The 24,660-nt window shown below is 41.5% G+C and overlaps 1 protein-coding gene across 1 annotated transcript; it reads right to left on the bottom strand.

Annotated features, from left to right (window-relative positions):
* Window positions 1–9,509: 9,509 nt before the first annotated feature.
* On the bottom strand, window positions 9,510–11,516 carry LOC137631939 (zinc finger protein 862-like). Its single transcript, XM_068363938.1, has one exon. It carries the CDS (start codon window positions 11,514–11,516, stop codon window positions 9,510–9,512), a length of 2,007 nt encoding a protein of 668 aa, XP_068220039.1.
* Window positions 11,517–24,660: the final 13,144 nt, after the last annotated feature.

Below are 24,660 nucleotides of genomic sequence, written 5' to 3'. Positions count from 1 at the left end.
CAATTTCTGTCCATGGTTTACCAAAAAGGATATAAAGAAAGACTATGATATTAAGATAAGTATACAATTATTTAGATTTTATTATTTTACAAATTACATAATATAGTTTTAAAAAATGAGTCTTCTTCTCTATCAGGGAATATGCCTAATGCTGATACAGTTTCCGTTTGTGCTAGATAAAAAGTGTTTTTTTCATTTAAAGTAACTTTTTGTAAGACATTTTTCTAAAAATCAAAATTGTTAGTAATGTCAGTTTCAGTCCATGCTCATGCTCAACCTCATGCTAAAAATTGTGCCTGATTATAATAATTTTCAACTTACTCATAGCTCGCCTTCCTCGTTAATGTCATCATCAGAATCGGTGTCTTGTATCAGGCTATCTTCATCAGTTGATGTATTCTCACAATTTGTGCAGTGGCACAAATCTTAACATTTCAGGTTGTTTGCACAGCAAGAACAGTACCCTTGATTACATCCTGATTTCCGGCAGGAACAAGAAATACTTTTCAGAATTGACTCCGATGCAATTGGCAAAGTGTTCCACATTATTTTCAAACAGTTCTGTTCCATTTTCCATCCATTTCCCAGAGGATTTGGAGCTTCCATATTTGTCCGAAGACAACGTCTGTGTATTGCAGCTTGGTAGTTGGCCCGTTTAATGTGATTCTCCAATGAGTCAAGGTTTGGTGGCAGTGCAGTGTCTGTCCTGTAACAAAAGCGGAATATCTCGTACCTCGCTTCATTCACAGAAACAGGAGTTTTATAGATATTTTTGACTAAGGAAAATTCTTTATATTAAGTTTCCTATTTTTTTTTAAGTTGCTTTAATTTTCCATTTTTTTTTTTAAATGTTTTGAAAGCATACTTTAGGAAAGACTTTCATTTTAATGTATTCTTTCTAATAATGCACTATTAAGAGTTGGAAGACCCAGGCCTACATGGCTGAGGAATATGAAGCGTGAAGTAGGAGGTGATGAATGGAGAAGAATTGATTTATAAGCTCGAGACAAGAGACGACTGGCGAAATCTAACCGAGGCCCTTTACGTCTATAGGCGTAGGAGGAGATGATGAATACTGCTATACTTCTCTATCAATAAAGAATACGAACTGAAGCTGGTCCCAAGCCCGGAGAGACTTGGAAAGACCTTTGAAGACTTTGAAGTAATAAACATTACTTTGTGGTACGTAGAAAACTATACCAATTTGCTAGTAGCAAATAAACGGTTCGCGAAAAATCTATTTTTGGGTGAGATAGCCATGGCGTCCTGATGGAAGGTTCCTTTTTGGTAGCTTCCTTGGGTATATAACTACTAAATATTCCCAGAGAATTTAACCACAGGTTATCACAGAATTCTAACTTCTGGAGCGAGTATCCTAAAGGTTTCCCTTTAAGACATCGTATATCAACAGGGGACGCATGTATTAACGAGCCACATAGCTATCTACACCCCACATAAAGTTAACACTTCGATGTGTAGGGGCGGAGAATAGCTGGGGAGCCGTTCCACAGCTAATCTCGTTCGTGGCTACTTTTGGTACTCGAGACGTAAACAAACGGGCGCCATTGCTAAATGACGTCACGTCCGTCCTCATCCTGAAGCCAGTTGCTTGCCGATCACCATGATACAGCAGAGCAGGGTGGGACCTGAAAAACTGGACGAAGTAGCAGGGAGGGTCCATCAGGACGCCATGGCTATCCTCACCCAAAAATAGATTTTTCGCTTCACTCAAAATCCGTTTTTTGGGCTCAAGCCATGGCGTCCTGATGGAAGAATACCAGAGAATCAATGTATCGGGGTAGATTTTCCCCTTTTAGTGTAAGTGCCGAGGGCTTTGAACAGTTTAGCATAGTAATCTTAATAGAAGAACCGTAGGGAAGAGAACTTCCTGCCCCCCTGGCAGTGAAGTCCCCACGAGCCATGCCGAAGATCAAAGTGGTCATCGAAGGGCTACTCACCTTGCTGGGAGAACATTAAGAACTTGGAGACAAGACTGAATGGTTGGCATTCATATAGGAACATTCTCAAGGGCAGACAAGTGTTGGTTAGACACTGTATGTTAATAGAGAATCATCTGGTCTCTAAGATATGAAGTAAGTAAGTATTCGTGTAGGAATATTACATTGCACAGGTGAGTATATAATAAGGGTTGAAACCTTAGTAATCTTCATCGAATATAAGAGGAAGGGGATAATAAAACTATGACAGTCGTGTATTTCATAGTATAAGTAGGAGCGGATTGAGACGCACAAGTAATAAAATAGAAATTTTATTTCACAATTGCAGAATATATAAATGAAATGCAATAAATATGTAAAAGTAATTTACAACAAATTATAATGTACATAGTAATGAAAGACTTGCTCTTGAATCTGAAAGAGAATTTCAAATTTATTAGTAGGCACTCGTTCCAGAGGAACGTCAGTCTTTTAAGTTAAAACACATCATGCTATAGGCATGCGGCACTCGTGTGACGACTATGACATTTCACCTGGGAGAAGAACAGTATATGAAAAAGCACTAAGTGTCTTTGAAATCACTACGTATCACGCGAGGGTCAACATAGGCACCCGAGGAGTTAGAGTCCCAAGTAACTCACTGTTCTATGCAGAGTTAGGTGCAGGTTTCATAACACTACCTGCGGCTACCACAAAATGTTTGACTTCATGCACTTGTTTCGCATAATGTTTGAAGAAAACACGCGAGGATTTCCAGCCTGTGAAACTCTTAAGGCTTTCGAAATCCATACTCTGAAAGAAATTCAGAGACGATGCAACTTTTCTAGGATCGTGACCGGCGGGTGTACTGTCAGGATCCGCTCTGCGAATGAAGTAGGTGATTTTCGCTCTTAGTTGTTTCAGTGACAGGTCGCTGCCCGATGTTTCTCCTTTGAAGAGTTGGCCTCCACTAAAGTCCGAAGTTGTACGAAGATAGACCTTGAGGCTCTCTACTGGACATAGAGAGGCATCTTCTTTCAGGGGGCATATTCTCCAAGGGCCCATCTTTTGGTGGGTAATTCGTTTTTGTCGAGAAACGTCGGATCCTGGAAGAGGGTAAGGTCACCTGAATCTGTAAACAGAATGTGGCCCTCGTCCCTTGATAATGCCACTATTTCGCTGACTCGGGCTCCTGAGGCAAGAGCAAAAAGAAAGATAACTTTTTGAGTCAGATCCTTGAGAGGGCACGAATCATTGTCCAAGTTGGAGGCAAAATGGAGCACCTTGTCCAGAGACCAGGAGATCGGTTTTGGTGGGGGTGCTGGGCGAAGACGAGCGCATGCTTTCGGCAGTTTATTGAAGATGTCGTTGGACAGATCAATCTGGAAGGCATACATCAGTGGTCTAGTCAAGGCCGATTTGCAAGTAGAAATCGTGTTGGCTGCCAAGCCCTGTCCATGAAGGTCAATAAAGAAGGACATGCAAAAATCAATGGTGATTTCCGTAGGATTTTTTGCCTTGACGAATGAGACCCATTTTCTCCAGGATGATTCGTATTGCCGTCGTGTGGATTCGGTCTTGTATTCCTCGAGGAAGTCTAGACTTTTCTTCGAGATCCCAAACCTTTTCTTCGCGGCTAGGGAGAGAAAATCATGAGATGAAGATCCTTGATTTTCGATGATGAAGCGAAGACAGTCGACTTCTGTACTTGCTGGGAGAGAACTGGGCCCGGGAGAGGGATCAGCGTGGGCTGCAGCTCCAGGACCAGGGGTTACCAATTGCTCCGGGGCCACTTGGGAGCCACTAGGGCCGCTGTCCCTTTGAAGGTTCTCAGCTTGGAAAGGACTTTCAGCAGAAGGTTGGTGGGAGGGAACAGGTAGATCTTGGACCATCTGTTCCAGTCCAGTGACATGGCGTCCACTGCTTCTGCCTTGGGGTCATTGTACGGGGCCACATATCGAGGAAGTTGATTGTTGTCGCTCGTTGCGAAGAGATCGATCTGAAGTTCTGGGACTTGGTGAGAGATGAAGGAGAATGATCTTGCGTCTAGAGACCATTCCGACTCTATTGGACTTGTCCGGGATAGAGCGTCCGCCTTCACATTGCGGAATCCTTGTAGGTGAACTGCAGACAGGTGCCATTTCTTCTTCTCTGCCAGACGGAAGATTGTCAGAAGCACCTGATTTATCTGGGGCAATCTTGAGCCTTGGCGATTGAGACATCGAACTACCACCGAGTTGTCTAGGGTTAAACGAATATGGATCGAGGGAGGCGGGGAGAGTTTCTTCGGCGTTAGAAGGACCGCCATGGCCTCCAAGATGTTGATGTGAAACGTCTTGAATAGGGGAGACCATGTGCCTTGAGCCTGTTTTTGGTGGGAGTGACCTCCCCAACCCTCCAGCAAAGCGTCCGTGTGGATGTTGAGTGATGGAGGTGGGTGTTGAAGAGGGATGGACCTTTTCAGGGCCGTCGCTTCCGACCACGGCTTGAGGAGCAGCCGAAGTCTGTTTGGGAGCCGTCTCTTGAGGTCTCTTCGAGCGATGGATGCAGAACGTCTCCTGTTGAAAATGATGTAAAATTATTATATCACTTATGTTTTTCTTCTATTTATCATTGTTCTTATATAATGCGTTCTTAAAGGTTTAATATTTGGTTTAATTATTGTTAATTTGAATAATGTAATCATTAGTATAATTTAGTAAATTTAATTGAGTTTTTCAATGTTTACTTCGAGCTTATAATGGGAATATGTAATTATATTTTCGTTGTGACGGTAAACACCTTTTAAGGCTCGAAGGTATAACAACTGTTAACGAGCAGTTACTACTGTTTGTTTCTTTTGTTTTCCGAGGAAAGGAAACGCTGAGCAGCTGAGACAGTCGTAGTGGAGTTCGTTTGGAAAATTCGTAGCAGTCTGTTAGTTGGTTTGGTTGGTGGAATCAACATAGAGCCGGTTGCTTTTCTTTCAAGCGCGACGGTTATATTAATAATGGACGGCTAATTACAACGAACTGTGCCCGAATCACCGCTCCTGCTCAAGTCTTGCCAGCAACGAAGACATGTCTCTTACCATCTTAGACACAGGATATACTTCATTTATTGCCGAACTTCCGAGGTGCCGATAAGGCTTTAAGGTACGTCACAACGAAATGATGGGTGTCTATTTCTAAAGTGATCCTAGCCTTCTTATCATTTCACCAATGGAAATGATTGCACACTTGTTTGCAAACTTGCTTAATAGTCCTGAATTTAATCGTTATATTTACTGATTCATATTAACATATCTTATTAAACTAAATATATACCTATTGAAGCATAAAAAACTACATAATAATTTGTAAGTAATTTGTTTTATCTTCGGATACTATTCGTTTATTTTAACATCTCGAAAATCTAATTTCTAGGATCAGCTTCATGGAAGTAATGTTCCTATATATAAATATAAGTTTTTGAAGGATCCTTTAACTCTAATTCTTTATTTTATTTTTCGAGATGTGTTTATGCTAATTTAGGTTTTTGCAGTTGTTACCCCCTTGTCGTTACTATTTAAGTTTATTATTATTAGGGGGTAATAGAATGTTTGTTTGTTTTTCTTCAGGGCTCTCTTGAAGTTGCGGGAAATTGGGAAGGACCGAAACTTTCACCCCCTTGTCGTTACCCTTTGACACAAGGTAGGTCCTCCTAAGGATACTCTCAAACGATTTTTATAGTTACCCAAACCGAACATCCTTTCAAGAAATTTAGAAATATTTAACCTGAATTAGAAAAAAAACTATTCTGAAACCTTTAATTAAATTTAAGAGTTTTATTTTGTTTGATTTTTATTACTAAAATTTCCTGTATAGATAACTTTTTTCAAGGTGGCGACCGTGACAGGATTGCAAATAAGGAGTTCGGTTTGGTTGCTTGGTCTGGATGAGAGTAGGAATGGTTTTTGGGCTTGTTCTGTATTTGAAATTTTCTTATTCTATTTTGTACTGTTCATTTTTGTCGTCAACATTTTCTTGGATGACATTGACTGATCTGTGGTTGTTATGAAGTTGGCAGTCTTTGGACATTCATATGTTTCTGATCTCGAAAGGAGATTTGAGGGATCAGAAATAAAAATTGATAATGTGAAATTTGAAGTGTCATTTTTTGGTTGGAGAGGTGCCACATTTTCCATCTTTCTTAACAATACTAGTCTTTTAGATCCTTTGGTATCTTATAATCCTGACTATTTAATTGTATATCTGGGAGGTAATGACTTAAAAGCTGACAGACTTATCCTTAGTCAAAGAAATTTCCAGAGCATTTTATATCTTAGTTCGTGAAAAACTACCAAATACTTGCCTTATTGCCTCGCAAGTAGAGCTGAGGTTTCATGTAAACAGGAATAGGTTTGATGCCCCTCTTACAGAACACTATAAATTACTTAGACGCTATTTCAATAAGTTTGTACTAGGTTTAAAGTGTAAAGATTTTCTGTTTAGGGTGGAAAGCCAGGGGAGATTAGATAACCAGAGGTTGTATAGAGATTCGGTACATTTAAATTCAGTAGGTTTAAATCATCTATTTAAATTGATGAAAGATTGTTTGAGGTTTTGTTACAGAAAAAATAAAAGTTTGTAATCATGTCTAATTTGTCTCTTTTAATCAATAGTCGGAAATATATCCGAGGACAAGTGACAAAGTATTATAACAATAAGATTTCACTCCAAACTAAAACCACCTCTGAGAAACATGTCCTCAAAGCTAAGTTTAAATCGTATCTTGATGACTTGAGGGACCATGATAGCAAAATTCAAGCCTTGATATGGCAAGAGGAAGAAAGTAGTGATAAACCTACAGTGGAATTGGCGAATTGTGAATCTTATATTGGTAAACTCAATGAAATGTTAGCCTTCCTTGAAGAATCTGTCTCTTTCACTTCTAGTACCTTAGATGCTGCAAGGAGTTTGCTTAAGAGTCCTACTGCTCCCCTTCCTACTTTCAGTAGCACTGAAGGGGAAAATATAAACAAATTCTTAACAGAATTTGAGGATACCACAGGCTCCTTTCAGCTTAAGGATAGGGATAAGTTGTTGTTGTTAAAGCAACAAGTTTCGGGGCGTGCTTCCGTTTTGTTGAGTTCACTTGAAGTGGATAAACAGACTTATAATGATGCCAAGGAACTTTTGTTAGCAGCTTTGGCTTCTGGTTCGCTGCAGAAATTCAATACTATTAAACAAATAGCAGAGATGAGATTAACGTACAGCACAGATCCATTTTCCTATATTAGTCAGATGAAAAAATGTATTGAATCTGTCAAGTTGCAAAAAATTGAAACTAATGACTTTTTGAATTATTTCTTTTGGCAAGGTTTGAATGATACTTTCAAAAATCAGTTGACTATCATAACAAATAAGACCAGACCTTCATTGGATGAAATGAAGGATAAATTTTTTGAGGCAGCAGAACGATATTCATTAGCTACCCAGAATTTCCATTCAAAGAATCATTCTAAAGGTTTTAATATCAAATCTTCAACAACAAATTTGGCTACTAATGTCAATTTTAGCAAGACTAACGGGCCTTCAGTTAAGTGTACTTTATGTGCTTTAGACAAGGAAAGAGACTCTTCTCATCCTATCTATAAGTGTAAGTATTATGATAGTCCAAAGGCCAAAGTTGACAAATTGAAGGAAATTGGAGGATGTTTAAAGTGCGCTAAAGCCAATCATTCCACCGAATCTTGTAATTTTGTTTTTCGAAAGAAATGTTTTCATTGTGGAAAATGGCATTTTACCTATCTGTGTATAAATGGAAATGAAGAAAGGAGTTTACTGGGTGCCACCAATAAAATCGAAGCAACCCCTGTTACCTCTCAGAGTCAAAAAGTGTCCAAAAAAGGGAAAAACTGTAAATCGGCTTCCAAAGAGGAGGTTTCTAGTGGCATGATTCTATCAGTAGGTGCTTTACGGACTACCAGTACAGAGTAAATTTTGCCTACTTTTACTTGTTACCTAAGTAACCGGGTCGAGATTAGGTGTCTTGTAGACAGTGGTTGCCAGACTAATATTATTACGGAAGCTGTAGCCAATACTAGTAATCTCAAGGTGTTAAAAGAAAGGGTACATTTGACTGTTAATGGTTTTAACTCGAGTAAGCAGTATGTAACTAAGCTTGTGGAAGTAGAGGTAGAGATAGGTAAGGAAAGGTTCAAGATTGAAGCACTTTGTGTACCATCTATTGATAAAAATTTGAAACTTCCACAGCTTTCTAGGATTACAACTGCGTTTATTGAGAAAGGCTATGTCTTGGCAGACAATCAATTGTTAAACCATCAGGAGGAGATCAATAACATTGATTTCATATTAGGTACAAATTCTATGTATTGTCTTTTGAGCTCAATGGTAAATTTTGGTCAGCCGATTCCCTCTGTCTATGGTCAATGTGCTCTAGGGGTTATGCTATTGGGTAATCTGCAGAACACTATTTCTAATTTGAAATACTTACCTGATGTGGATTATTGTATATATTATCTTTCTTATATGCACCCTTTACTATTCATAAATTATGCCCGTTACCAACGCATGCACATGAGTCGCACTGTCAGCACTCCGTGCATGCGCATTGATAGTCTTCTTGCTTCTCTTGGCACGAGCTGTACGCCTTGCAGAGCACCACTGTTCATAACCCCTTGCTGTGTGGAATAAATGGAATCTACGACTCGGGATTTTACTTCTCCATCTCTGTAATCATCTGTCTTCATCTACAAGACATCATCACCTATCACCATGGCGCAGTGACTAAACCATTCAGCATTTTAAGGGAACACCGGAATCCAGCATTTGCATCGAGCCGCCATTGCCCATTTCCCCTCGACTACAAGTGGATTTTACAGTGTCTGTGCTTTGTTTGCAAACCGTTCATGCAGTGCTAGTGCAGTGTGGTGTTAGTGATTTTATGTTAGTGGGTAACATTTCTCTTGTGTGTCGAGCCCTTCATGCCCATATAAGAACCCTTTTACCCCTACTCATCACAAGAAAGCGAGGTGCATCCACCCTCTTTCATCACCGGAAACGCACTGCCAGTGCAGTGCTGCCAGGTCAAGTTGGACAAATTACCTTAGATTCGTCCACGAAATTACCCCATTTTCATCAAAATTTCCCTAGATAATTTTTTATTTGTATATAATACAATAACACTGATTCCTACAACCTTTTTGTCTTCAAGAGAGAGGTTTATCACTTCTTAAAGGGTTGACTTCCCGCTAGCAGCTATCTATCTCAGTTTTTGAGCCGTGGGCTATATGAAAGCCAAGAGCTTATCCCATCAGCTTACAACTTAAAAAAAAAAAAAAAATTAAATGAAAAAAAAAATTAAATGGAAAAAAAAAACATTAAATGGAACAATCAATAATACTCACTTGTATTCTTTTTTTTAATCTTTTATTAATAAATTTACATTCTAATCTAAGCATATTCATGCATGCTATTGGTATCATTGTGTGTACTAGGCTAATATTACTAATAAATTTACATTCTAATGTAAGCATATCCGTGCATGTTATTGGCATCATTGTGTGTACTGTCACTGTAGGCTAATAATCTATTCATCCTGATGATCGGGATTCGATTCATAGATTTTTTCAGTCATTAATTTCATATGATCAGTCGTAACTGTGAATGTATCGGATGTTGCACTTTCGAATGTTCTTTTCGCATGCAACATGCCAATTAAAGTTTCAGTATTTAAGGAATTTCTAGTTTTCGTCTTCATTAAGTTGACCTGAGAGAAAATCCTCTCCACACAGGCACTTGAATGTGGCAATGTGAGCAATTTTACCATAAAATTTCCTAGTAAAGGAAACAGGGGTGTGTCATCACCTTTCTTCATATGTTTCACTTCCATCCAAAATTCCCATGCACTAATATCACTTTTAGCATTCATTTCTGTGTTTCTCAGTAAACGCCACTCACGATCAATACTGTTTAGGTCATTTTCATTAACAATGTTTGGAAATTTCGATGCCAATGGTGCAACTGATGGGATAGCTTTCTTCATAACACTTTGAGGGTTCAAAGCCTTCAGATCTTCATATATTGGATCAGAGAGATTAAATCTCTGCATGATTTGGAGTGCACTCTCTATATAGAAGTCGAGACATCTTAACCTAAAGTTGTGTAGATATTCTTTTTGAATTATGTTCTGTGTTGCCTGGAGTGTTGCAGTTACCCTTCCACCAAGATATATGTCTTCTAATGGAAGAAAATTTCCTGGGTCACGGACTCTAATCTTATCTAGTGGTGTAGAGTTTAGGTAGCTTGGTTTTAAGTAACACTCGAGTATAGTAAACAAGACTGCAGATATTCTGGCCTTGAGAGTATATATCTTTGGATCTTGAGCTTGCATTTCCTTGTTAAGGTCACAGAAAAATGGTAGGACGTGATCAAGAAATTCTAGGTACAATTTAGTGATTGGATCATTCAGTCTTTGCAATATAGTCTCTGCTGCTACCAGTCGATCTTCCAATGCAGCTTGAGTAAAAAACAGCTTTAATGCCGGCAGTTGCTCTAACAGTCTTTTCACCACACTGTGCAAAGATAACCATCGTGTTTGGGATGGATGAAGTATCTTGTGGGGTTTTACATTTACGAATTCTTGAAATTCCTTTAAAGCCATGGTCTGTTTTGGAGACAAGAAGTAATTGTATATGTCACGAGCCACATCTTCAACCCATCTAGGGAGCTTTTTACAAGCATAAGAAGCACAGAGGTGAAACGAGTGGCACGTACACTTCATCACAAACAAATTTGGAATGTCTTCTTTGAGGTGGGTGGAAAGGGAGTTATTTTTCCCCATCATCACACTTGCCCCATCTGCAGCGAATCCTATCATATTATCCTTGTAAGGTATATTCAGCTCATTAAACACAGACTTGATATGTTCATATAGAGTGGAAGCAGTAGCACTTTCTAGGGGAACAAGAGTCAAGAACATATCTTTCACACCTTTCACTGAAGCAACCCTAGTTATTAGAGCAAGATGTTTAATGCATCCACGGTCTGTTGACTCATCCACTATCAAAGAAAAACAATTGTTTCTCAGTAGGTTATGCAAATCATCCTGCTCTTTTTTGCCTAACACATTCTTCACAATGGCTTTGCATTTTGTCTTACCACACTTTATTTTCTTAGCCACTTCAGAGTCAGGACATATAGCCTTTATAACAGGAACTAGCCGATCAGAAGAAGTAAAAGGCAGATTAAGTTCACTGATGACTGCTGCTAACCTTATTTCACCTTCTTTCACAAGCTTATCAGTTTTACCATGTCCACTTACAGATGGCATATCTAAAACACTTCTAGTTGTTTTCAAAATTTTTACTTTATTCACATGTTTTATCCCTGCTGCATGTCTTTCTATTTCAGATCTTCCTGCTTTTCCATCGTAGTTGCACACTTTGCAATGGTAATAAAGAGGTCCTTTACTACTTTTGGCTAACCAATTTTTAAATTTTATATCACTTTCCCACTTTTCACAGTATTTCTGTGTATAAGTGACATGTTTACGTTTAGGTGGAGGGGTACGATTAGGTGAAGAGTCGGAAGACATAGTCACAATAAGTAATATACACTCCTTTCACAAAACTTATATTAACACGGGCTTAATTGTCAGTTGTAATTAGACTGGTAACGTAAAAACTTTAGAAGGAATGCAGGCTACTGGGTCTGGGTGGGTGGGCCGGTTGGGTGGTGCGGCGCCGCAGAGTTTTTGCAGCATAATATCGTACATAAGCCTCAAAATTATTTATTTTTCAGTAAAATCATCATTCACATCTGCTTTTTATATTTTCGGGTGTTTTTTTCATAATGCAATGGAGAAAATTATTCGTACCTCCCGATTTTTACCAATATTACTACCATACAAGGCCTTTGATTATCGTACATGTACGATAGTTATCTTACGTCTGGGAATCCAGATTATCTAGGGCGGGAGGGGCACCGCCTGTGCTAACATGAGATACAGGCGAGAGGCGTCGCGTTGACTTGGTGCCATATACATGTCCACTACTCGTTTTTAACGGTATCTCTGAATGAATGGTGACGATGCAAACACCAAAAGTAACACAATAAGCAAGGCTCTCTTTTCTGTCTATATATATATATATATATATATATATATATATATATATATATATATATATATATATATATATATATATATATATAATTTCTATTATTTTTATTTTTTTATTAGAAAATTTGAAATTACCCTAGAATTTAGCGTTTTTGCTACGTTTTACCCTGTTACCCTAAACATACTTAAATTACCCTAAAATAGGGTAATTACCCTGAACCTGGCAGCACTGTGCCAGTGGCCGCTGCCCAGCCTACCCGCCGCTACTACCCACCTCCCAGGAGCCCTCCCATGCTCCTCCCCCGTTGCCATTTGCCACTCTATTTACAGTAATTTTTTAAATCAAAACGGAAGAAAGTATCTTTTATCTTTTTATCTTTTCATTTAAACTGAGGGTGACAGCTGAAAACTTTTCGTCATGTCGACTACCTCATATCAAGACGAGTCTGGGGATATGCAACATGACCAGGACAATGAAGACCTCCAGTTGCCTTCACACCCAGGCTCACCAACAGACCGTCGAACCCCTCCAGTCTTCTCAACGATGGAAACCCTGCCTTTACTCTCACCACACCTGACTATACCGCCTCCAACAGCTACAGGTGGGGAGTTAAGGCTCCTTATTAAGTACCTGGAAGAATCTCGACAGGCCAAGGTGGCTACACGTCGGAGAGAGGAGGATCAACGTCGCCACTAGGAAGAACTACGTCGCCAAGAGGACAACCTAAGAAGAGAGGAGGAAGCCCAGCGTTTCACCGCCCTGTTGCAGCTACTCATGGTCAACCCTGGCCACCAGCAAGCAACACCACCGGACTCGCAACAACTTCCTACTCAATCGTCAGTGCCTTCAAGTTCCCAGCACCCACTCCCACAGAAAGCCATCGCCCAGACCCCACCGCCCTTACGTCCCGATGCCACATACCAAGTGTTTAGGGAATGGCGTAGACGCTGGGATGACTACAGTGTGATGGTGGACCTAGGGACTTTATCTACCAGGAAGCAGCTAATACAGCTTCGTATGTGCCTCAGCCTGGAGACTCAAAGAATACTGGAACACACACTCAACGTGCCACCAGACACAGATCGGAGTGTGGAGGAAGTCTTAAATGTTCTCCAGGAACACATCAAGAACCTGCGAAATGAAGCTTTACGTCGCAGGGACCTGCTTTCCTGCAAACAGAGAGAAGGGGAAAGCTTCAGCGAGTTCTACGTCAGACTGAAGCACGTAGCAGAGGAAATCGACGTCTGTCCTGGCCAGTGTGCAGTTTGTGAGGAAACTCAGCTTAAGATGATCATCATCATGGGAGTCAGAGACGAGGAGCTCACACAAAAACTTATTGCCCTGGACACCTCAGCTTCATTGGCCACCATGGTCAATGAATGTCGCTCCTATGAGGCCACAAGGACAGCCACCACCGCTATACGTGCCCCTCCTTCTAAATTGTGTGCTGTCTCTACTTACAAGAAAACCAAAGGACATGGCAGCAAAGGTGCTACTTACCACCCAAACTTTAACAGGGACACTTCATGCCTTTCCTGCACAAAAAAGCACGGCTCTACAGAAAAGTGTCCAGCTGCTGACAGCATATGTGGAAACTGTGCCGGCAAGGGACACTGGAAGAAGACTTCAAAGTGTCCTGCCAACAAGGCCACGTGTAGACACTGTGGCCGAGTGGGTCACTACGACAGATGTTGCCGACAGCAGATGAATGCCAGGCAGGGCGGCCCACCCAAAGCCACGCCACCCTCCAGCAGGCCTTCAAATTGTCGCAAGGTTGAGGCCCTTTCCACAACAACTTGCCCTTCACCGGTACCCGTATCCCTCGGCCTCACCTACAATGGTGAGACATCCAAGATTCTGATGCTGCCAGACACAGGAGCTGACGTATCAGTGATGGGTCCACAGCACTTGGAACTGCTTCAAATCACCAGGGACGAGCTACAACGTTCTGCCACCTCAGTGACATTCACAGCAGATGGATCACAGATGACACCAGCTTTAGGTACCCTTAAGGCCACTCTGTCTTTGGCCAACCGATCCTGTCATGCCATGATCCAAGTCCATGAAGGTATCCAGATGCCACTCCTGTCCTACGCACACTGCAAGGAGTTGGCCATCATACCGCCAGACTTTCCACGGCCCATCCTACAGGTCGTCCACGTGAACCGATGTAAGGAGCTACCCCTCCATGCCAACTCGACCCCAGCTGAGGCCCGAGAATATTTCCTTAGAACCTTCCCTGATGTGCTTGTGTCTAAGGAGGACCTTAAAGCAGCTCCACTGAGGTCGATGGCTGGACCTCCAATGAAAATTCACCTTAAAGAGGACGCTGTTCCATTCGCCATTCACACCCCACGGCAGATTCCCTATGCTTTTCGCGAACCTGTCAAGATAGAACTAGATTCTATGGTCCAGCAGGGTATCATCAAGCCTTGTGGAGACGAGCCTTCGGAATGGTGCCACCCTCTAGTTGTCGTCCCAAAGGCAAAAGGAGTTCGCATCACAGTGGATCTCACCAAGCTGAACACTCAAGTCTCCAGACCAGCCCACCCTTCGCCCACACCCATGGCTGCTGTTCGTACCGTTGATCCCACAGCCAAATTCTTCACCACTGCGGACGCTCTACACGGTTACTGGCAGATGGAGCTAGCGGAGGAGGACCGTCATCTCACCACTTTTATTACTCCTTATGGACGCTTCCAGCATTGCCGAGGACCTATGGGCTTCGCTGCCACCGGCGACGCCTACTGTTACCGCGGCGACCTAGCTCTCCAGGGTATGAAGAAATGTGTCAAGGTTGTCGATGACATTCTCATCTTTGACGACGACTTACTGTCACATTACCACAGGATCCACGAATTACTCACTCGCTGTCGCAAAAACGGCATCACTCTCAACAGAGATAAGTTCGTAGTAGCGGAGACCCGAGTAAATTTCTGTGGATTCACCCTTTCCGAAGAAGGAATAGCTGCCGATCCAGGACGAGTCACAGCTCTGCAAGACTTCCCCACACCTTCCAACTTGACGGACTTACGTTCTTTCATGGGGTTAGTTAACCAACTGGCAGAGTTCACTCCAGATATCGCCCTGACTGCACAGCCCCTACGCCCACTCATGAGCCCTAAGCGCTCTTTTATTTGGACACCAGACCACGACCAGGCCTTCAAACGTGTGAAGCAAGCACTTTCAAGCCCTCCAGTTCTAGCGTCTTTTGACCCAACTTTGCCAACCATTCTCCAGACTGATGCATCTCGTCTTTACGGAATAGGCTATGCTCTCCTCCAGGACCATGGTTCCGGACGTCTCCGAGTAGTCCAGTGTGGATCCCGTTTTCTCGCAGATGCCGAGACGAGGTATGCGACAATCGAGTTGGAGATGCTTGCTGTATCTTGGGCTCTCACAAAGTGCCGTTTGTACCTCCAAGGACTGTCATCCTTCACTCTGCAAACAGACCATCGTCCACTAGTGCCCATTATCAACAGCTACACGCTGGACATGATCGAAAACCCACGGCTCCAGCGAATGAAGGAACGTATGTCACAATACCAGTTTACTGCAACGTGGCGTGCTGGCAAGTCTTTATGCATTCCAGATGCACTCTCGCGCGCACCTGTCAGCTACCCAACGTCTGAGGATATGATCGGCTGTGCTGAAGTAACGTCACACGTCAGGTCTGTCATCAACGTCGTAATAGCTTCCCAGGAAGAGGATGCCACAATCGTCAACGCCGACCGAACTCTACAGGACATGTCATCAGCAGCGCAGGCCGACCCTGACTACGTCCGCCTTCGTGATTGCATTGTGTCCGGATTTCCCACGAATCGGTACAACCTGCATGCTTCTTTGCTACCGTATTGGAAGCTGCGAGAAACCCTTTCTACTGACGGCACCCTCATGCTCTATGGTGCCAGAATAATAGTTCCTGCCACTCTACGTCGCCACACACTCGCCAGACTCCACGACAGCCACCGAGGTGTTGAAGCCACTAAACGTCGAGCTCGACAAACTGTCTTCTGGCCTGGGATAGACTCTGACATTGCTAACACCATTGCTGCCTGTGAGCCCTGCCAAGTCCTACGCCCAAGCCAACAGCAGGAACCTCTTCACAACGATGACCACCCATCGAGGTCCTTCGAGTCGGTATCAGCGGATTTCTTCCAGGTAGCAGGGAAGTCCTTCCTTGTTGTCGCCGACCGCCTCTCCGGCTGGCCTGTGGTCGTCCCTTGCAAGGGCGACACCACTGCCTCCTCAACCATACGGCACTTTTGCCGCTACTTCAGAGAGGTAGGTGTTCCCCTGCGCCTACGCACCGATGGAGGACCCCAGTTTACCAGCAGAGAGTTTGCTGACTTCGCAGAGCGTCGGGGTGTACACCACATAACTTCATCGCCACACTACCCGCAGTCTAATGGACATGCCGAGGCCGCCGTCAAAGCTGTCAAGCACTTGATCCTCAAAACGGCCCCTTCAGGAAACATTGACTGTGAGGCTTTTGATCGTGGCCTCCTTGAGTTACGTAACATGCCTAACCACTCTGGTCGCTCTCCTGCCCAGATCCTGTATGGTCACCCTCTCCGTACGTGTGTGCCCGCCCATCCTCAGTCATTCATGGAATGTTGGCAAGAAAGGGCCCATGATTGTGACCGACGAGCTGCTGCCAGAGCGGCTCAAGTGAAACGCAACTACGACGCCCAAGCCCGTCCCCTGCCCAGACTGAATGTGGGCCAACATGTCTGTCTCCAGGACCCAACATCCCATAGGTGGGACAAGATCGGGATTATCATGGGTGGCACGAGATCACGCGAGTACGAAATTCGCCTCCCTAGTGGTGGAGTGCTACGTCGGAACCGTCGCTTCTTGTATCCAGTGCCCAGTCCCAATCAAGTTCCCAACTCTGATCTCCCTGTGGTCCCTAGTTCTGACATGGAAAAGTCATCAATTCCCTCCACAACTTCCTGCAGGTCTCCAAGATTAAACAGGCCTACATAGTGTACAAGGCCCTTGTGCCATTTACGCAACTGGCTGCATAATTTTATATTTTATACATTTTATGTTGTTTGCTTTGCACACTATTATTTACTTAGTTCATTGTATGTAACTTGCTTAGTACGTTCAAGATACCTATTTGAACGCAAAAGGGGAGGGGAGGTGTGGATTATTGTATATATTATCTTTCTTATATGCACCCTTTACTATTCATAAATTATGCCCGTTACCAACGCATGCGCATGAGTCGCACTGTCAGCACTCCGTGCATGCGCATTGATAGTCTTCTTGCTTCTCTTGGCACGAGCTGTACGCCTTGCAGAGCACCACTGTTCATAACCCCTTGCTGTGTGGAATAAATGGAATCTACGACTCGGGATTTTACTTCTCCATCTCTGTAATCATCTGTCTTCATCTACAAGACATCATCACCTATCACCACCTGATTTAAATTATGCCTCATACAATGGTAATAATTCGGACATTTCTACTTATTTGTCTGTAGAGTCTTCTGTTGTCTATGTAGGCTTTGGTTCAAGCATCTTGTGTGATGATCCAAACTTTATGGAAGAGGAGGTAACTCTTGATGTTGAATCAAATTTTGTAGTGTTGAAAGATGATGGAAGTATTTCGGAGACTGAATTGAATAAAGCTGCAAACGAAGTTCTCATGAAATATGATGAGAAGAAGGTATTAAACTATGACCAATTAGAATTCGAAAACTGCTCTTCAGAGGTCAATGATCAACTTGTTAGATTTGCTTTGAATCATTCTGTTCGTACTGAAAAGGGCAGGATATCCATGCCTCTTTTATGGAACAGTGAAGTATCTCATCTTCTTGGTAGGAATTACAATCTTGCTAAAGCTGTGCTAAAATCTAACTTAAAAAAAGTTAAGAAAGAATGAGCTTCATTTACATTTGATGGATGATGCCATTAAAGAACAAGAACAACTTGGTATAATACAGAGGATTCCAAATTTGGATCAGTATATGGAGGAACATCCTGAGCATAGTTTCTTACCGCACATGGGTGTGTTTAGACTAAACAGGGAGACCACTAAGTGTACGAGTAGTTTTTCTCTCGAATATTTGTGAAAAAGATTTGTCTAAGCCAGCTACTGTTAGTCATAATCAGAGTATACATTCTGGACCTTGTTTAAACCAAAAGATTGCTTCAGCTCTTTTACACCTGAGATTTGGGTCTAAGCTTCTAGGCTTTGACATCCGGAAAGCTTTTAACCAAATAGAGCTGAATCCCTCTGATCAGAATGAATTACCATTTCTTTGGTATCGTAATGTAAAGAAAGGAGATTTTTCTCTTGTGGGGTATAAGAATGTGCGATTGAGTTTTGGATTACGATGTTCACCAACAATTTTGATGTTGAGTTTATACAAGATTTTGGTCCTGGATACTGAAGGGAATTCTGAGGAGGTTGTATGTTTGAAAAGGTTGATTTATCAATTATTTTATATGGATAATGGTGCTTTCACTTGTAGTGATTCATCAACTTTGAAATGGGCTTCTCAGTTATTGCCATCTATTTTTGAGCCCTATAAGATGGAATTACAACAAATTGTTACTAATGATAGTTCACTTCAGGAGGATATTGATGCTGGTCTTGAAAACAAAACTGACAGTAAAGTTAAACTTTTAGGCTTGCAGTGGCATAGGCAAGATGATATATTGTCAACTAGACCTATTGCTCTTGAGGGATCAGCCAATACAAAACGTTTAATTCTCAGGTCGATAGCCTCTAATTTTGATTTATATAATTTCAATGGACAAGTTTTTAACAGATCTAGAGTTTTTATGCATGGCTTACAGTGTGACAAATCACTTGGATGGGATGATCCATTGTCACAAGAGCGAATGAAAGAGTGGAACTGTATTTCAAGACAAGCTAATGCAACTCCAGAAATTATGGTAGAACGGTTTGTAGGGGAAAGAGATGCATCTTATAGGATACTAGCTTGTGTTGATGCAAGTAGTCTCGTGTATGGAGCCGTACTTTATATTGAGAATATAGATACAGGTAAGGTTAGTTTTGTATTGGCCAAAAACAGAATTGTGAACACAAATTTGAAGACTAAATCAATCCCTTCCCTGGAGTTGCAGGCTATTAGTTTAGGTACAGAGATGCTTATGGAACTTTATAAAGAACTGTCTGGTCCTGCATGTGTCATTCCCATTAATATTAAAGCACTGACTTTGTATTCTGATAGTTTGGTAGCCTTAACTTGGGTAAATTCCTATGCTAGTAAACTTGATAAAATGCAGGGAAAATCCAAATTTATATGGAATAGGTTACATCGTATAAATCAGCTTTGTGAAATCTTCAATGTGAACTTTACCTTCACAAGTGAGCAGAATAATCCTGGGGATTGCATAACTGGATGTTTATCATACAAACAACTCAAGAAAACTAACTATTTCTCAGGACCACAAATTCAGTCAAGTGATGTAGCAATAAGTCAAAATGTACTGAGTTTCACCATCCCGAATCCCTTATTCAAGATCGATGATGATAATGTTGAAAGCAAAGACGTTGGTAGTTATAATATACAGTGCAATAAACTTTCCATATCATCTGAATATCTAGTTTCTCCAAACAGATATTCTGACTTTCACCATTTAGTGGCTGTAATTGCTAGGGTTCTGAGATGTTGGAATAAGTGGAAGGCTCGCACAAAGTTGAACAGACCAACTTGTAAGGATTTGATGGTTATTGAATCTGGGTATTACAAAGAGGCTGTTATGCACATAATTTTGAAAGATCAGCTTGTCTATTTCCCTGAAGTCTTTGATTATTTTGGGTCTGATTTGAAAAGGGTCAAGAACATACCCAATCTTGTAAGTCAGCTTAATGTTTATCCTGATCAGGTTGGAATTCTGAGGGTGAGAAGCAAATGTGATCGGTGGAAAGAGGGTGAAAGATGCTATTTCCCTATTCTTTCGCACAAGCATAGTGAGTTAACAAAGTTGATAATTCTTGATTTGCATGTAAGGCTGAAACATGCTGGATGTTATTCACTTTCAGCAGAGCTGCGGAAAGAGTTTTGGATACCTCACTATTTCTCAGTTGTTAAAAATGTCCTTAAGGATTGTGTTACGTGCAAAAGGTATAATGGTCGTTCTGTGAAACTGAATCAGTCCCCATATCGTGATGTTAGATTGCATCCTTCTGAGATTCCTTTTGGGTATGTGTACATAGATTACTTTGGTCATTATACTGTTAAACAGGAACATAGAAAGCTAAAAGTGTGGGTTCTTTGCCTTACCTGTATGTTTACTCGAGCAGTCAATTTGAAGATTTGCGTGGATATGTCTGTTAAAGAATTCCTTCGTTCTTTTATGCTTCACACGTTTGATTATGGATTGCCACAGTTTTGTGTAAGTGACTTAGGCACACAGATAGTAGCAGGAGGTAACATCATAATGGATTTTCTTAGAGATCCTGAAACCCAGATGCATTTTGATGAGGCTGGTGTACAAGCGATAAAATTTGATCGGTATTTTAAAGGCTGCAGTCAGATGGGTTCTTTGGTAGAGATATGTATAAAGATGGTCAAACATTTGATAAATAAGTCCATTGGTACAAATGTTCTAGAATTTAGAGATTTTGAATTTGTTGTTAGTCAAACTTGTCACTTGGTGAATAAGCGACCAATTGCTTTTAAAGAGGCATTAAGGGATTCGAGCAACGAGCCTGTTCCTCACCCTATCACTCCGGAAAGGCTTATTCATGGCTATGATCTCTTATCCATCAATGTCATTCCTGATCTACAGCCTGATCCTGAGATTGATCTTGAATACATTCTTGGTACCACCCCGTCAGAAAGGATAAAGAATAATTATCAAAAACTAAATGCAATCAGAAAAAATCTCATAGACAATTATCATTCGGAGTTTTTAGCTACCCTAATAAAACAAGTAGTAGGTTGGCCAGGGCACCAGCCGCCCGTTGAGATACTACCGCTAGAGAGTTAGGGGGTCCTTTGACTGGCCAGACAGTACCATATTGGATCCTTCTCTCTGGTTACGGTTCTTTCCCTTTGCCTACACAGACACCGAATAGTCTGGCCTATTCTTTACAGATTCTCCTCTGTCCTCATACACCTGACAACACTGAGATTACTAAACAATTCTTCTTCACCCAAGGGGTTAACTACGGCAATGTAATTGTTCAGTGGCTACTTTCCTTTTGGTAAGGGTAGAAGAGACTCTTTAGCTATGGTAAGCAGCTCTTATTGGACAAGGACACTCCAAAATCAAACCATTGTTCTCTAGTCTTGGGTAGTGCTATAGCCTCTGTACCATGGCCTTCCACTGTCTTGGGTTAGAGTTCTCTTGCTTGAGGGTACACTCAGGCACACTATTGTATCTAGTTTCTCTTTCTCTTGTTTTGTTGAAGTTTTTATTGTTTATATAGGAAATATTTATTTAAATGTTGTTACTATTCTTAAAATATTTTATTTTTCCTTGTTTCCTTTCCTCACTGAGCTATTTTCCCTGTTGGGGCCCCTGGGCTTATAGCATCCTGCTTTTCCAACTAGGGTTGTAGCTTAGCATTTAATAATAATAATAATAATAAAAGGCAGTTGATAAGAAGGACTGATATCGTCCTTGTCATCATCAGCAACTTAATGTAGGTGATGTTTTAATCAAAGAGACTCATGTAAAACCCCTTAACTATCCTATGGGATAAATTACAGAGGCAATTAAGAATACAAGTGGTGAGGTGACTAATGCTATCGTTTTGAAAGGTAAAACAAATGAGCTGGTGAAAAGGCATATAACCAGTCTCATCCCTCTTTTAAAACCCGATATTGCTGAAGAGATCAATCCTTCAGTTAATGAGGAATTAGATGCCCAAACCTAAATTTAGAGGAAGGTCAAGGAGAAGGGCAGCAGTCGAGTCAGAGAAAAGGACTAGGCATGTGCTCCAAGACTGAGATGGTTTGATAACTTTGTAAATATGTAATTGTAAATATGCATGTTTTCATTTTAAATTCAACTTTTTACATGTTTTGTAAAAAGACTGAATTTCTTCCCTGGAGTGTTGAAAATGATGTAAAATTATTACATCACTTATGTTTTTCTTCTATTTATCATTGTTCTTATATAATGCGTTCTTAAAGGTTTAATATTTGGTTTAATTATTGTTAATTTGAATAATGTAATCATTAGTATAATTTAGTAAATTTAATTGAGTTTTTCTATGTTTACTTCGAGCTTATAAAGGGAATATGTAATTATATTTTCGTTGTGACGGGAAACACCTTTTAAGTCTCGAAGGTATAACAACTGTTAACGAGCAGTTACTACTGTTTGTTTCTTTTGTTTTCCGAGGAAAGGAAACGCTGAGCAGCTGAGACAGTCGTAGTGGAGTCCGTTTGGAAAATTCGTAGCAGTCTGTTAGTTGGTTTGGTTGGTGGAATCAACATAGAGCCGGTTGCTTTTCTTTCAAGCGCGACGGTTATATTAATAATGGACGGCTAATTACAACGAACTGTGCCCGAATCACCGCTCCTGCTCAAGTCTTGCCAGCAACGAAGACATGTCTCTTACCATCTTAGACACAGGATATACTTCATTTATTGCCGAACTTCCGAGGTGCCGATAAGGCTTTAAGGTACGTCACAACGAAATGATGGGTGTCTATTTCTAAAGTGATCCTAGCCTTCTTATCATTTCACCAATGGAAATGATTGCACACTTGTTTGCAAACTTGCTTAATAGTCCTGAATTTAATCGTTATATTTACTGATTCATATTAACATATCTTATTAAACTAAATATATACCTATTGAAGCATAAAAAACTACATAATAATTTGTAAGTAATTTGTTTTATCTTCGGATACTATTCGTTTATTTTAACATCTCGAAAATCTAATTTCTAGGATCAGCTTCATGGAAGTAATGTTCCTATATATAAATGTAAGTTTTTGAAGGATCCTTTAACTCTAATTCTTTATTTTATTTTTCGAGATGTGTTTATGCTAATTTAGGTTTTTGCAGTTGTTACCCCCTTGTCGTTACTATTTAAGTTTATTATTATTAGGGGGTAATAGAATGTTTGTTTGTTTTTCTTCAGGGCTCTCTTGAAGTTGCGGGAAATTGGGAAGGACCGAAACTTTCACCCCCTTGTCGTTATCCTTTGACACAAGGTCGGTCCTCCTAAGGATACTCTCAAACGATTTTTGTAGTTACCCAAACCGAACATCCTTTCAAGAAATTTAGAAATATTTAACCTAAATTAAAAAAAAAAAAAAAACTATTCTGAAACCTTTAATTAAGTTTAAGAGTTTTATTTTGTTTGACTTTTATTACTAAAATTTCCTGTATAGAAAACTTTTTTCAAGATCTCCAGACTCCCGCGGCATCCTATAGCTGTGCACGTAGCCCTGTGTTTGTCACTGAGGCGAACTGTAGAGAGCCTAGAACTCGTTCCTGCTGACGTCTTGAGATTCGTTTGGATTTCAGCAGTCGCTTGACAGACCCTGCTATTTCCTTCTTTTTCTTCTGGGGGATGGAAAGGCAGTGTGACTGAAGGTTCCACTGGATTCCTAACCATTGGAACTTCTGAGCTGGAGAGAGGCGAGATTTCTTCATGTTTATCTTGAATCCCAGGTGTTCTAGGAACTGGGTGACTTTGCTGCAGGATCTTAAACAATCCTCGGGCGATGGAGCCCAGACTAGCCAGTCGTCGAGGTAGGCCATCACCTGGACGTCTCGGAGGCGGAGCTGTTGTACTATGGCGTCCGCCAGCTTTGTGAAAATCCGAGGGGCCACGTTGAGGCCGAAGGGCATTGCCCTAAATGCGTAGCTTTTCCTTTGGAGTCGAAATCCTAGGTAGGAGGAAGCGTGGTGGTTCATTGGAACGTGCCAGTAGACATCCCCCAGGTCTATGGAGACCGTGTAAGAACCTCGAGGCAGAAGGGTCCTTATCTGTTGAAGAGTCAGCATCTTGAACTTGTTGTTCGCTATGAACTTGTTGAGGGGGGATAAGTCTAGAATGACTCTGAGCTTGTCAGAGTCCTTCTTGGGGACGCAAAACAGTCTCCCTTGGAACCTGGTTGACTTTACCTTCCTTATCACCTTCTTGTTCAAGAGATCTAGGACATATTCTTCCAGAAGGGGGGTTGATTGTTGGAAGAATTGCTGGAAGGTTGGGGGTGGTTGAGTCCAACTCCAGCCTAGACCCTTCTTGACGATGCTGTGTGCCCAGGGATCGAAGGTCCAACGATCCTGGAATTGGCGGAGTCTTCCTCCCACCGAAAGCACTTCATTGCTTCTGGTGTCCCGAGGGTTTACTGCCTCGGCCGCTAGCTCCCCTTCCTCCTCTGCCTCTGTAGGGACGGCGAGATGCGTCTCTGCCTGCACCTCTGCTTGAGCCTCTACCTTTGGGACGAAAGGTAGTCGTCTGTTGCTCGAAAGCAGGGGTGAAAACCAGTGACTGGGACAAAACCGGTTGGGTGACCAGCTGAAAGGTTTGCTGTGGCTGAGCAGCCACTTGGGGAGTAGCGGGTCCCGGAAACTGCCGTCTCTGTTGACGTTGCTGGGGTTTCGGCTTGGAGGATTTCCTCTTAGGTTGAGGGCCATCGTCCTGAGAGGATTTCCTCTTCTTC

The sequence above is a fragment of the Palaemon carinicauda genome, chromosome 40 (assembly GCF_036898095.1).
Source record: "Palaemon carinicauda isolate YSFRI2023 chromosome 40, ASM3689809v2, whole genome shotgun sequence".
Classification (NCBI taxonomy): domain Eukaryota; kingdom Metazoa; phylum Arthropoda; class Malacostraca; order Decapoda; family Palaemonidae; genus Palaemon; species Palaemon carinicauda.
The sequence above is the reverse complement of the archived record's forward strand: the minus strand, read 5'-3'. Positions and strand labels throughout refer to the sequence as shown.

Excerpts from the sequence above, each read along its gene's own strand:
- LOC137631939 (XM_068363938.1), bottom strand. The coding sequence starts at position 11,516 with ATGTCTTCCGACTCTTCACCTAATCGTACCCCTCCACCTAAACGTAAA.